The sequence below is a fragment of the Gekko japonicus genome, unplaced genomic scaffold, assembly GCF_001447785.1.
Source record: "Gekko japonicus isolate JY-2015 unplaced genomic scaffold, Gekko_japonicus_V1.1 scaffold83, whole genome shotgun sequence".
NCBI lineage: Eukaryota > Metazoa > Chordata > Lepidosauria > Squamata > Gekkonidae > Gekko > Gekko japonicus.
The window spans coordinates 1,971,698-1,987,447 of NW_015168655.1; the positions used below are offsets into that span (position 1 = coordinate 1,971,698).

Below are 15,750 nucleotides of genomic sequence, written 5' to 3' on the forward strand. Positions count from 1 at the left end.
CACACAACTGGAAGGTTCTAATACTGGTTTTATGTACACAAAAACACTTACATGTGTGAATATAAACTTAAATACATGTAATTTTAAAAAAGGAATACCAAAACTGCTTGCAGTCAAGTAATGACAATTGCACAATGGGAAGATTCTGCCAAGCACTGCTCCCATGTGGCTGCCACTGTTTTCCTTGGGGTTTGCTCAGAGAGCCACACAGGCCCCGTCAAAAGGACCAGAAGCTGCACAATAGCAGCATAGCTTGGTGGACTGTGCATTGCATCAACACAACTTGCCTCTCAAACTTTCAGGGTGTGCACTGTCTTAAACCAAGATACGGAGCGCTGCCTATTAGATTACGATGACCCACTCATTCAACTGGTTCCCCTGGGCAGCAGGGTTTATGCTCCCTAAGACACATCACACCCTCTCAGGAGAATCACTCAGGAGGCGCTTGTGGAGGTTGGCCCCGGAAACTGGGATTCTGCCCATCAGAGGCCTCCCCCCAGTGGATGCAAAAGAGATTTGGCTCTGAGGTAAACAGGGCTTTTTTGTTTATTTTGTTTTATGAAAACAACCAAATTTATTTAGAGGGGGAATAGGGTTCCCTGGGCATCTTCCGTTTCTTCCCGCCCTGGGAAGGGATGTAGTTGCCACCGGGTTGAGTCCCACCCTCCCCTCTGATCCCCTGGGTGAGGTCAGTGAGGGCGGCCAGCGTGCCCTGAAGGATGCCACCCAGGGCCTCCCGGGTCTGCCTCTCCTCCTCAAGAGAGGCAGTCATTAGTCGCACAAAGTCCTCGTGCTCCCTCTTTGCGGTCTCCTGCTGCTCCTGATGGCACTGCGTGGCTTGTTCCATCATCTTTTCTCCCACTTTTTGGACTGCCGAAACCCGCCTGGTCCTGGCCCTAATATAGGCCAGGCGGGATTTCGGAGAGAGCTCCGACATGACCACGGCGGGTGGAAAATCTGTGGTTGGGGGAGATAAAAGGGAAAGATACGCCGGGGAGTGGTTGACACGCAGCAGCCCTAGTCTCCATTCACCACCACCTCGTGGCCTGCTATGCCACACCACCAGTGAGTCAAGGGTTCAGACTTACCTGTTGGGTTTCCGACAGGAGGACTCCCACATGCCACTGTCTGGGTGGAGGTTGATGTGCCTGTGGTACACGGGTGAGAATAGGAGTGTTACACGAGAGACAATACCGGCTGCTTGACTCATTATATCTTGCAGAAGTGCACAGAAAACTAAATGCCAATTTGCCAGTACACGCTCAGGGGGAAGTGGCAGGGGGAAAGCTTTGGGTGGCGGAGGGGGTTGGTTGTGCGAAGCATTATGGACAGAAATAAACCATAGTGATAGTCATCCCCTGAGAGCTGGTCTCACCATACCCACCTTCCAGTTGTGGTAGATCCTCCATATTTCCCTCATTCACTGCATCATCCTCAGCCTCCTGGGTCAGGGGGATGTCGATGTCTCCTTCTGGAATGAAGAGAAAAGGCAGCCTGATGTCAATTTACCAGCTTCAATTAACTGCGTGCTGTGCTACAGAGGAATCACAGGTATTAGAGGCAACCACACAGCCATTCCTGAGGGGCAGGTGGCTGGAGCAATGGGAAGGTTGAGGAGTCAAATCCTGGACAAGGCAGAATGGCTGTCAAGGCAATATTTCTGAGGGGTATCATGGCATACTGTCAGGTTGACGTACTTTAAAATTTCCACTGGCCTGGATGTACTTTTTGCAATGGAGAATGGCTACATGTTCTGGTTGCCAAATTGCCCGTCATAGTATTATGAGAACAATCCGGACTGCTGACTATAGGGAGAAATTACCTCAATCACCAGAGGGCCAGGGCTGGAGAGTGTGGGGTGGGTTGCTTTGTGACTTGGCGGTGGATCCCTCCCACAATTGTATATGGACCTAGATATATACTCACCAAGGGTGCTGGTTTCGCCCTCTTCTAGCAGGGAGGCACGGAGGCTTTGCTGGCTGGTGCCAGGAGCTGTCCCCTCAGCAATACTGTGTGACAGCCTCCTCCCTGTCGCACTCACCCTCCCATGGAGGATCCTGCTCACCTGTGTGAAGTAGGGGCAGGGCTTGAATGGGGCACCCGAGTTTTCATTTGCTGCCATCGCCTCTTTGAACTTCGTCCGCAGATCTTTGGTTTCACTGCAGCACTGCTCTGGGGTTCACACAAAGCCCTTGGCAGCAAGTTCCTTAGAGATCTTGCGGAAGATCTCTATGTTTCTCTTGTTATGGGACAGCTCCTCCTGAATGTTTAATTCCCCCCAAAGGGCTAGGAGGTCCAGGGTCTCCTGGTGCTGCCAATTCATTCCTTTCCCTGCTGACATTATGGCAGAGTGACAGGTTCCCGCCAAAAGCATCCCCTGAGGTGAATATGTGAAATGAAATCCAGCACAAGACAGTTACCCGTGCTGCCTAGGTACTATTTCACCTTCAATCTAGCCCCTCTAACGAAACACTTCCCTTTGGACTTCTGACCCGAAAATGGCCTCCATGAGATCCCACACTTGTCTAAACGCTAAAACGAGTGACCATGTAAACTTTGGTCTTATTAACGCTGAGGCGAAGCTCCGCTCATGTGCATACCGCCGACGCTTATTTTTATTTTTTTTTTAAATGGCAGACGAAAAGCGGAAGCCTCAGGCAGCTTTCGCGAGTGGGGAAGGGGTTTACACCAGAAGTGGCTAGACACCAGCGGAGAGCGATCAGACAGGGATAATGTGGTTGGAACCGGTGCACTCAGGATACCAGATGTTCGCCGTATGATCGCCCGTTAAGTACACCGATTCCAACCAGCATCTATACCAGCATAAATGCCCTGTCTGAACGCACCCAGTGTTAAGTAGTCTTTTTATTGGAGTGAAATGGAGACAAGGAGCTTGAAAAGGCTCAGCAATCTGAGGGATGTAGACTTAGACAGTCTTCTATTCAGTTACGAATGTGTGCTATTAATCCATTGAGTGGGATGGTGTGTTGATCGACACTCAGACATTCCTCATAACTGATGATCTTCAAGTGTAGTCCATGTTCAGCCAGTTTGCCCTCCTCCTCCTCAATGGGACAGTCTGTATCTTCCTTGGTGTATTCTGTAGTGAGGAGGAGGGAGCCCCCTCATGGGTGGGTAGAATACCACAAAGGTGGCAACAGCTCATTGGCTGGGAGGGGCCCCCTCCTTTTGAACCTTAACAGTCATAATTTTCTAGAAAAGTCCATCTTGGCCACCACAATCAGAATCTTGTCTGCACACGTGTACCAGATTCAGTATCACTTACAGGTAGGTCTCTTATTTTCTGTCAAAGGTTCCTAACTGTAACAGCTGTTCCTAGAAATGTCCCTACTCATCCTTCCTCATTATGATTTATGGAGGGGTTAATGGTGTCCCTCATTGTGCTCATAATTGCAGTATCCCCAAACATAGGCAGCCAAAACTTGATACAATGAAGAAAGTGGTCACTAGAGCAACACAGTAAGTCACTCTGAAGAGTGTAGAGAGACCGTCAAGTGCTACTGAATTAATTGTCCACCTTACAAGTAACTTTCAGTTATTCCTGGTTCTATAGAGGACATTTGTCCCTGGGGACTCCTAAGCATAAAGCAAATGTTTATAGATAGCTACATACTATTTTGTACCAAGTTCATAACATAAATGCTGGGTGATCTTGGGCCAGACACACACATTCAGCCTAACAATAGCCCACAGGGTTGTTGTGAGGATAACATGGAGGAGAGGAGAATGATGTAATCCCTTTTGGGTCCCCACTGGGGAGAAAGGCAGGGCACAAATGATACAAAAAATGTCAACTTGTTTCAAGCCATTGATAGCCCATGTATACTAGAGGAGCTCAGGTCAGCATCCGCAGGATCTCCTCTCCCAAACAGTATCCTCACATCAACCATGTGAGGTAGGCTAGGCTGAGAGTGAATGACTAAGTCATAATTACCTAATGAACTTCCTAACAGAACCAGATTTGAATCTAGCTATCCATTGTCCAACAATATTATACCACCCTGATTTTAACAGGATGACGGTGGGAAGGGGTGAAAAGGGATGGGGTGAAAAGGCATCTTTCCCTTTTGCTCTGGCAACATTTGGCAGCACTTCTGGCAATGGATGTGTGGTGTTAATGCTTAGCTCCCTGCGCTTCTCTTAGCAGAATATTGGGAGAGGAGTTCAAAGATGGCTACCGAGCAAGGATATAGTTGCCTCGCTGAAGGCTCTGTGGATGTTCCAACTTCCAGCCCTGAAGGCAGCCTGAACCTCAGTCCTTGCAGCCCAGGTTTTTGTCTCATCTCCCCTGCCATTACTGAACCCCACTGGCTGACCTCTGCACCACCACAGCCTGCATCACCTTCAGAAATGAATATCACTTTAGAAGAGCTCCTTGCTCCCATTACTGAAAAGCTCAAGTACTTGCTGAAGAAAGCGGAAGACTTCCAGACATACCTGCTATACAGGTGGCAGAGGATTGGGTCGGGGTGGGGAACAAGCAAGGGATGTGGCTTCTTGTTAACAATGATTGTTCTGCTTGCTGAAGCATGATGGTGAAGCAACTTTAAGGATGGAAGAGTGGCCATTTATAGTACAGAGTGTAGGAGAGCAGGCTGGGTTGGTTCTGGAATTGTAATGTAACTGTCAATCACATCCAGTTGAGAAGAGAGCTCCATATCCAGTTCTTCCTTTTCTTTTATGTGGCCACAACACACGCCCCCAGTTTAGGCTCTCATCAACCCGTTGAGCAGGTTACGTACCCTCTCTTGTGAATACTTTTGTTGGGCACCAGGGAAGATTGGTTGGTTTTTTTCCCTGCAATGGACTCTGAGGCAGCAGTCTCACTTTACGCAGGATGATTAGAAGCAGCCCAAGTCCATGCTGCTCTTGATTTGCCTGGATGCCCTGGTTAAGGATGAAACTAAGCTTGGCCCCCCAAGTGCTATACAGAAGGCTGGGGTGGAGGATACTCTGTTTACATGCCAGCTCATTAAGGGTTTCAAAGGGATCATCATGGGATGTCATGCTCAAGGGTTCCCAACATCAAACCCATCTCCAGGTTGTTACTAGGTACTCTCCTAATTGTAGAATATGTAGTGCAGTGTCAGCATGAATGCAATAGCAGGGTCAGTCCCAAATAGCAGGCTGCAGGCAGCATGGCTTAGTAGAGGGCAGTTTCTTCCCTGAACAAGTGCTGAGCTAAAGACTGTGTGGTGACCATACAACTGTCCTATTTTAGTAGAGACAGAATGCAGAAGGAACAATTTGCCAAAGCAATGCCCACATTCCTGCAGATGTGCCAGCCCTACTTCCACTATCTGGAATCCACAGCAAGAAGCTGCACCCCTTATTTAAGACCTCCCCAGGAGCCAGTGCGGAGGCGGGTGAGTCTGGAGGGAGAGGGCAAGTTCTGTTACAGTTGAGAGGTTTATTTGCTTCAGTCTTCAGCTCAAAATGCCGCAAATCTGAGAAAGAGGTTAAAGGGGATTATTTATTTACAGTATTTATAACCTAACCTCTCTCCAAATACAGGATTCAAGGAGACTACTGCTATCTTTAAAATGTCAAGCACATTAAAAAAACAACATCCATCAACAATTAACTAAAAAAAACCCTGATCCTGTAAATCTTATTTCCTATCAAAACACTAATGGAATGCCCTTCTAAAAACCTGTGCCTTACAGAGCTTTCTAAAACTCAGTAAAGGGGGGTTTCTTGACAAGTTTATAGGATGGTGGGATATAAATGCGAATAAATAAATACGTTCAGAAGGGCCATTCCACACCACGGTTGCAACCACTAGGGATGGGCATGAACCAGGAAAATGTGGTTTGGTTCATGGTTCGTGGTGTGCCTGGTTCACAAACCATGGACTATCACAAAGTTTTAAGTGTCAATCGAACTGGTTTGGTTTGTGAAGTTCGTGACCCAGTAGAACGCCCCCCCCCCCCCGCGTGTTAGACACACCAAACTCTCAGGAGGTCTCAGGCTGACTTGCCATTGCAATTTGCTCCTGCCAAGTCTCTCCACACAGCTCCTGGAGATCTCCCAACAACTGGCCTGCCAACTTGAGCAACTGGTACTGATGTACGCTTCTTTCAGCTTTGTGTCCCTCGAAGACACAGACCCATTCAGGTAGGAGGTGATCTCCAAGAGAGGTCTAAGCTGCATGGTTTGTTCCCTGGAGTTGCTGCAGAAGCAGCTATAATGCCATGAGGCCAAGAATGAAGAGTTCTGTAGTTGGTGCTTGCCAGTTTCTTGAATGTGTAGAGTGGAAGAAAATTAATTCTTTCAACTAAATTCGTAGCAGCTGGTTTTTCATCATGAAGAGTACAAGTTTTGCCTGAAGATAAAGACTTTGTCCTCCAGAGGGCACAGTTGCACATATTTTTTCACAAAAGATTTTTGTTTAAAAAACCCCTAGCTTCTAAAATTTTCCTAAAGGTTTCAATACTTGGTTTTTTAATTATCTTTTTTGTCATAATTATTGTTTAGATTTATTAGGCTGGATACAGCCACCTTTCTAATCCAATCTTGCTGAATTCTCTTTACTACTGTCTTACATGGCTTTTATCCATGCAGGTCCCATAACCACCAACAAAGCCTTCTTGGTGGTCAAATGGGACCTCCTTTTTCACCAATGGGAAACCTGATTGGATCCAACTCATTGTTTCAATTTTGGAAAGGTATTTGGAATGTAAAATACACCTAAAGTAGACTAAGATCTTCATATTCACACTCTGTTGAAAGTAATTACTTTTATAATCCAAAGTGTATTCATTAGCTTTTCCTTGCATTTTAGAAGATATTTCTTCCAATCAAGAGTGTACTTCTGTCTCAACTCCCTTTGTTCACATTCCCTCACAAGGCAGAGGCAGAATTCTGTTCTAACCTTTCCATTTCCAACTCTCCACCAGTGTCTCATGTTTCTTCTGTGGAAAATTTTGGTTGAATGAATCACACCAAGTTTCCATCTTCCAGTACTGCATCTCAGCACCTTACACAGCTGCCCATGTTCCCCGCAACCTATATAAGAAGATGCGCTGGAACCTTGACATTTTGGAAGGGCCTGCTGGCCGGAATCAAACACACCGCACAGAATAGTGAGTTGCTGAACAATCCAGAGGTGGGAGGTGTGGGTGGAGAGGATGTAAACGGATAGGCAGACCTACACAATGCCAGTTCTCCCTGCTTCCAGTGCTGGTAAGGTAGTAAATTTCATGGGGCTATGATGTTGAGCAGCTGTCACTGTCATTGATGGTTTATTATATTCCCATTCCTTGAGCTTCTTTGAAACATGCATGACCTTTCCATCCTTATTCTTTGCTGCCTGTATGTGATCTTGTGCATTTGTTCTAGCTATTTCTTATGCTTCCGAGATACGGGAGATGAAACAACGGTGAAGATGCAGAAGCTCTGGTCCATTGGACGCTGGGTGCCTGTGGACCCTGACAGTGAGCACAACTCTGATGTGCTCTCCTGGTGGGTATGCAGCCCAATAGTGCTGTCTCAAACAAGGAGGAGCTGACTTTTGTCTATCGTGGCTTACTGTTATTACAGTCGATGAAATCCACTAGTGCATTTAATAATTACAAAGCAAGAGCACATAATCAAGGTCTCTTAACAATTAAGGCATAAGTAATCCATGCTAAGTGATCATGACAATACACTCTCTCTTAAGAACACACAACATTATCTTAGTCTACTGCATCAGACCAAGGTTCATCTAGTCCAGCATCCTCCACAAGAAAACCATCAACCCCAAGGTGGCCTTCCTGAAAGAAGAAGAAGAAGAAGAGATTGGATTTATACCCCGCCCTTCACTTGAAGTCTCAGAGCGGCTTACAAACTCCGTTCCCTTCCCCTCCCCACAACAGACACCCTGTGAGGTGGGTGGGGCTGAGAGAACTCTGACACAAACTGCTCTTTTTCAAGGACAGCTGTGCCAGAGCTTGTGACTCACCCAAGGTCACATCAGCAGGTGCAAGTGGAGGAGTGGGGAATCAAACCCGGTTCTCCCAGATTAGAGTCCAGACACTTAACCACTACACCAAACTGATTGGTGATCTACTAGTTTCCATCTAACCTTGTGTAGAAGTGACTATTTGCTGAGCATTGCTTTATTAGTTCAATGTGAACTACTCAATTCACAAAAAAGGTTCTAGAGCAACTTTTTATGTGTTATCCTCTAAGATTTTTTTAAAATAAATGTTTCCATTTTAAGAAGGGTCTGTGATTGCAATAATATTTCTAATTATAGTGTAGTATACTCTAAGGATTTTGATAAATTTTAGTCCCTGTTAAATGGAGCTTAACTCTGAGTATTGTCCATGTGATTCTCACTTACACAAACCCCCTGTTGAGAAGCAGCCTTCACTAGCATCCATTTCCTACTCTTCTGAGAATTATGCAAGATGAAATTCTGCCCATGAACAGACACCACCTTACTTTCAGGAGCCAAGGTCTTGTTAGATTAATTAGATACAGCTTTGGAAAAGCTGTCACAGCAATATCTAGTATGACTGACATACACATTTCAAGCCTTGATAGGGAAACAGAGATATATAATATTGAAAATGCACTTGTTGCATTGTCTTTGGTACTGAAATACATCCAACATGAAAACCAGGATGGGCTTATGTGTAAGAAACTCTGCACCACCTCCAGATCAGATACGATTTTATGGCATTTCTTCCTGAATGCAATGTGGGATGCGGCCTGAAATGTGTATAAGCAGCTACCCCTTTAACTTCCCACGCATTCTTTACTTAGTAAACTTCAATACAGTTGACACCTGCCTGTTAGTTCAATATCCTGACTGAAGACTCTTGGCTGAATGCCAATGCATGTTTTCTGGAAGAAAAAAGACATATAGAAACATCAGTGAAAATAAATATAAGAAAACCTCAAGCACAGAAAATTCTGTAGCTCCTGGGAAAAGGTGTTTTCAGAATGGACATAGTCTGTCAGTAACAACAAGGCTCCTATATAACTAGTTTCCACTGAAAGTGCCAAGAAAAGATGTAGGATGAAGGGATTACATGCCTGTTACAATTAGAATGGACCTCTACGTATTCCTAAAGCCATATCACAGATCTGCTGCAGTGACTGACATTAATACTAAGGGGTTGAACTTACCTAGCTTGCATGGATGCCACTTCTGCTGCCATTGTCTTTTTCTTTACATAGGGTACTGTGTCGTCAGCCCAAGGGGGACTACCAGCAGCTCCTGACCGTCGGCTTTGAGGAACCCTCCCACACCTCAGCGACAGACCTCTTGGTGCAGTTGCTGAATGTGCAAAGTTCTGGTCTGTTTAACTGTGAGTCCTCTTGTCAGGGGAGCTCAGGGGAGCAGGTGCAGTAGAAGGTTCTCACCAGCTGTCTGTTATCACAGAATTCCAAAGGACGCAGTCTCCTACTTCCTGGCGCTGCCACTACTACTTCAGCAAGCACACTGTGACATTAGCTGGTATCTCCACATTATCTGTCATTTTCCCTTACTTTGTGCACCTTAGTGCTGAAACGGAAGATCCTTATTTTCTCCTAGATCCCACTTTAACCTCCTCGTGCCTGCACTGCTTACACTGGGATTCAGAGTGATGTTTTTAGATGAGGATATAGGTTGCAAGTCACCCTTCCTGCTGCTCTCCTCTACCTGGTCCCACCATCTACTTTGAGTTAATCAGCTTCAACAAATACTCAGGCTCTAGTGTAGTGTAGTGGGATGGGCCTGGAAGAAAGAAGAGTCCAGATTTCCTTCCTTCAATGGATGAGTCTGTCCAGAGATTAGTTCCCTACTACAAAATACTACAGGTGTTTGTAATATCCCAGCAGCTCAGCTTTGCCTTCTTGTGCTCCCCATTTTCATCTGAGCTCCAGTTACCTTGCTGTGGCTCAAGGCAACAACATCTGGAGTTTTTAATTTTAAAGAAATATTTGTTACTAATAAAATAAGCTCTGGCTCTGCTTCTGACTCCTTTCATTCTGGTAATCATTTTCAGTCTTTTTATTATTTTATAACAAACAAACAAAGACAGACAAGAAAAACAAACATTAGTACATACAAACATTCAATGGGAGAAGCTCCGACTCTTTGATTTAACTATTAAGTTGTCCATATATCACTCAATAAAAGTATGATTCTACATCTTATAATGTTAAATATACCTTTTGCACAGTTTAATGTAGATGTTCTCATTGTCCTCTATTTCGGTTGTATTCACATTTCATTTAATGTATTCTTCAATCAAACTGTAAAGTTTTGACCATGTATTTTCAAAGTTTTCCTCCTTATAGCCTTTCAAAATTAATTTGTCAATTTCAGCAGTTTCAAGTAGTTTGTTTATTATTTCTTCTTTGGAAGGTATCTCATCTCTTCTCCAATATTTGGCATACAATATTCTAGCAGCTGTAACTACATGTACAATAAGATAAGAACCTTGCTTTTTACAATATTCTGGAAGTATATTCAATAAAAACAATTCTGGTAAAAAGGATATATTACTTTTTAAATTTTTTTGCAATATTTCATGTATCCAAGCCGAAAACATTTTACTTTACTCACAAGTCCACAACATATAAAAGAATGAACCAACCTTTTTTTTGACATTTCCAACCATCATTTCACATATTAAGATAAAATTTAGATAACTTATGTGGTGTAATATACCATCTATTTTATAAATACCACCATTTTATAAATATTTTTGTGGCATCCTGCTTATTGGGGAGACGGTTTTACCTTTAAAACACTCTCTGTGTACCTAAGCTTGGTAGATTTCTGCTGCCACCAGGAATTTAAAAATCCAAATCTCTCTCTTTTGGTAGAATGACCTAGGGTCTGGGCACTTCAAAGGACTATGTGGCCCTGAGGAAGGACTATTCTGATTTCTGAGATAAGTTTAAACAAAAAAATGTTTTGTTTAATAAAGAACAAAATAGGTTTCTGGTTATTTTGAACTGTTGCTAATGAAAGGAACTTGTAAATATAACTGACAAAGCTTGGAGTCACAAACAATCTCTCAAACTCCCAAAACTCCACTCTGACAGGCGTAGACACTCAGTCTAATCTCTCTCTCTCATCTATATAGCCACACAGGCTGAACTCTTTGTCTTATTCAGAGAATAGACTCAAAGCTCATATTCACACAGACTAAACTGTTTGTCTTATTCACACAGAATAGACTCAAAAACTCCCATAGTTACACAGACTATCTTCTCTCTTCACACTCAGAATCACCTCATAGACACCCCTCCTCCCACACTCTCAGTCGTCAGCTAATCACATCACACTTATCTCCCTCTATCACTCTTCTTACAGTACTGCAGTCAAACTAAACATGTAAAGAAACACACACACCAAAAATGGAATCATTATAATTTTCTTTGTAAGAAATTGCTTTGGTAATTTTTATATTTGTTTTCCATATCTTAGACCATTGATCTAAATCAATATTATGGCCCAAATTTTGAGCCCATTGAACCATAGAACATTTAACCACTTCATCTTGGGTTTTAATTTCTAACATTGTAACATACAATTTCTTAATAAGCTTATCATCAGTATAGATCAATATTTTATCTATTTCAGTTGGCTTTTCATAGAAACCCATTTGTTTATCTTTAATAAATCTTGATTCTAATTTTCCTCTTTCCCAACAACTCATATTTGTATCTTGTTTTTTGAGGTTCTCTACTGTCTTTAGTTGGTTTTTATTATCCAAGAAGTCTTCATATCTGTACAATAAGTTTTTTTGAAATAAATTTGGGTTTGTAAAAGCTTCATATGGTGGGACCCATTTGGGTATTTTAGTATTAAAACGTCTTTTAGTTTCTTCCCATACTTTCAATAATGTTCTTCTAAGAAAATGTTGCTTGAAGTATTTATGTATTTTATCTCTATCATACCACACAAATGCATGCCATCCCAATATTAAATTGTGTCCTAATTTTAATAACCGTGTATTTTGCAAAGTAATCCATTCTTTCACCCAGGTCAATGCAGCTGCTTTATAGTATAGAAACCAGTCTGGAAAAGCAAATCCAGCTCTTTCCTTTGCATCTTGTAGGGCTTTTAATTTAATTCTTAGCTTCTTATTTTGGCATATAAATTGTGATACCAATTTATCAAGTTCTTTAAAATAATGTTGATTTTGCATAATTGGAATTGTTTGGAATAAAGCCCCCCAACTTTGGTAAAACATTCATTTTTATGGTAGCTATTCTTCCCATCAAGGATATCTGCAAGTTTTTCCATTTCTCCAGATCTTTCTTAATTTCAGTTAAAAGTTTTATGTAGTTATCCTGTAATAGGGAACTACATCTGTTTGTTAAATTTATTCCTAAGTATTTAACCTTCTTTTGGACTTCAATACCTGAAATTTCTTCCAATTTGTGTATTTGTTCTTTAGTGATGTTCTTTGTTAAAATCTATGTTTTATTAAAATTAATTTTCAGTCCAGCCACACGACCATATTCTTGCATTGTTTTCAAAAGTTGGATCACAGAGTCTAGTGGATTTTCTAAAATAAATACCAAGTCATCTGCAAAGGCTTCTAATTTATATTCTTCTCCTTTTATTTTCAGACCTCTAATCTGCATATCTTCTCTGATCAGATTGTTCAATGTTTCCAATACAAAAATAATGGGGAAAGTGGACATTCTTGTTCTAGTTCCTTTTTGTATCTGAATATTTTGTGATAAGTCCCCATTAACCAGTATCTTGGCTTATTGTTTAGTATATATTGCTTTAACCATTGTATAAAATTCCTCTCCACATTGCCAAGCTAGTAATTGTTCTAACATAAAATTCCAACTGACATTGACAAAAGCTTTTTCATCATCTAAAAATATTAAAGCCATCTGTTTCTCTGGGTGGGCTTCAAAATATTCAGTTACATTTTATATAGTTCTTACATTATTTCTGAGTTGACTTTTTGGTAAAAAAAAAACAACCCTGCTTGATCTTGATGTATTATTTGTACTCTTTTCAATCTTGCTGTGAGGATAGAGGCATAGATTTTGTAGTCCACATTTAATAAAGAGATTGGTCTATAATTTTTGATTTCTCTCTTGTCTGTATTTTGTTTGTGTATTAAAGTAATCAGGGCTTCATTTGAGGTCTCTGGTATTTTGTTTTCTACTAAAATATTCTGTATTACATATTTTAAAGGGATAATTAATTGATCTTCAAAAATCTGGTAAAATTCAGCCAGAAAGCCATCAGGGCCAGGTGCTTTCCCTTTCTTTCTTTTTAATGCTTCTGTCAGTTCAGAGATGGTATTGGATCATTTAAGGTTTTCATTTGTTCTTCTGTAAGGTTTTTTTAGTCTTCTTTTTTTTACGGAAGTCCTTAACCTCTTCTTGTTTGGCTTCTCTTTTCTGATATAGCTTCTCATAAAAGGTTTCTACAATCTTTTTCAGGTCTTAGGTATATTTTTTTCTTCTCCTTTTTTATCTATCATTATCTTTGTGTCTTTTTTCTCTTTCTTTCCACAATTTGTAGGCTAGCCATCTGGTTGGTTGGTTTGCATTTTCAAAGTAGTCTTGTTTCGCATAAATAATTTTTTTTTGCTTTTTCTTGTGTTAACAGACAGTTCATTTGATGTTGTAACATCTTTATAGTACTTCTTGTTTGTTTAGTTGAGAGACCTTGTTTCATCTTATCTTCTTTTTAACGTTGTTCTTCAATCTTTGTATATTTTTGTTTCTTTTGTTTCCTAATCTTCCTTAATTATCCAACCTCTTGCATAGGCCTTAAAAGCATCCCATACCACTTGAATGGAAATATCTGGTTGGATATTTTGCTTAAAGAACATTTGAAATTGCTTTTTAGAGTCTGGTACAAATTTCTCATTTTTCAAAAGGAAAGTATTCAAAGTCCATCTTTTCCTCTTTGGTGAGTCTTGTAATGTCAAAAGTAAAGGGTTATGATCTGCAAATGTTGCTGGTAAGATCTCTGCTTCCACCAGGTCATTTATGATTGTCGATGAGATCAAACACATGTCTATTCTTGACCATGACTTGTGTCTTGCAGAGTAATATGTAAAGTCCTTCTTTTGGAAGTTTCTTACTCTCCAGGCATCCACCAAATTATATTCTTCTGCAAGTTGTAGAAAGTTCTTAGGAAGTTCATTACCTTGTTTCTGCTTTCCAGTTTCTGTTTTTCTATCTAAGGTTCTATCAAATACTGCATTATAATCTCCAATCAAACATATTTCTTTTCTCTCTTTTTTAAAGGTTTTATTAGTTTTCTACACAAGAAAAAGAGAAACAACAACTACAGGCAAAGAAAGACTAACACAGAACAAACATGGAACTTGTATTCATTATAACTGTTTAAATTTTACATAAATAGATTCATTCTTTTATGCACCTAACCAATTTAACCATTTGAAGTATAGAGCTTATGTCTTAATAGTTATGTTATACATCTTCTGAGATATTCCTCAATCCATTTATAAAATCTTGACCAGTTCTTCTCAAAGATTTCTTTTTTATCTTGCAACTGTAAAGTTAATTTGTCCATTTCCACTGTTTCCAGTAGTTTATAAATTATTTCTTCTTTTGATGGAACTTCTTTTCTCCAATACTTTGCATACAAAATCCTAGCAGTGGTTATAACATGTATAATCATATAAGCATCTGGTTTCTTAAAATTCTCTGGGATGATATTTAATAAAAACAATTCTGGTACAAATGGTTCCAGCATTTTTTTGCAATATCTCATGTATCTATATCCAATTTTTTTTGGTTATCTTACAATACCAACTACATATGAAAAAAGAACCAACATTTTGCTTACATTTCTAACATACGTTTGACATATTTGGATACCATTTTGCTAAGTCTTCTGGAGTCATATGCCATCTATAAAACATTTTTATATATATTTGTTTTCCATACCTTAGTCCATTGGTCTAACTGTATGTTATGCCCTATGTTTTGTGCCCATCTAATCATTGAAGATTTTACTATTTCATCTTGCATTTTCATATCTAATAACAAAGTGTAAAATAATTTTATAAAATTTTCATCTATATACAATAAGATTTTATCCAATTCTATAGGCTTATCATAAAAACCAGCTTGTTTGCGTATTTAGAGTCAAGTTGCGCCCTTTCCCACCAGTTCAGATAAATACCTTGTCTTTGGAGAGTTTCTTGCGAGCTTAAATTATTTTTCTTGTCTAAAAGATCTTTGGTAAATAAGGTGGGATTTATAAAGGCCTCTAACGGTGAAACCCATTTAGGAATTTTTGTGTAAAACATATTCTTAACCTCTTCCCATATTTTCAGCAATGCTGCTCTTAACATATGTTTAAAATATTTGTGTATAGTGCTTTTTCCATACCATACAAAGGCGTGCCAACTTAGTTTCAAATCATGACTTTCTAACTTTAACAGTCTTGGATTTTCCAACGTGATCCATTCTTTCATCCATGTCAGGGCTGCTGCTTTGTAATAAAGTTACCAATCTGGTAATGCAAACTCTCCTCTTTCCTTTGTATCCTGTAATACCTTCAAATTTATTCTGGGACTTTTACCTTGCCAGATAAATTGCCGTGTAAGTTTATCTATTTCCTTAAAATTGGAATTGTTTGAAATAGAAAAAGAAGTCTAGGTTTCAATTCTTCCCATGAAATTTAGTTGTAGGTGTTTCTAGTTTTCCAAATCTTTTTTAAATAGCATTTTTATTGATTTTTATATATATTTTTACAACATATATTACTTGTTAGTTGTACACAGT

General features: G+C 40.4%; 1 protein-coding gene across 1 annotated transcript; it reads left to right on the forward strand.

Annotated features, from left to right (window-relative positions):
• The first annotated feature begins 4,191 nt into the window (after positions 1–4,191).
• Positions 4,192–13,626, forward strand: LOC107113811 (chromosome unknown open reading frame, human C19orf67). The gene is made up of 7 exons (XM_015415183.1): positions 4,192–4,469; positions 5,243–5,387; positions 6,038–6,138; positions 6,921–7,106; positions 7,363–7,485; positions 9,193–9,323; positions 13,595–13,626. Exons 1-7 carry the CDS (start codon positions 4,192–4,194, stop codon positions 13,624–13,626), a joined length of 996 nt encoding a protein of 331 aa, XP_015270669.1.
• The last annotated feature ends 2,124 nt before the right edge of the window (positions 13,627–15,750 follow it).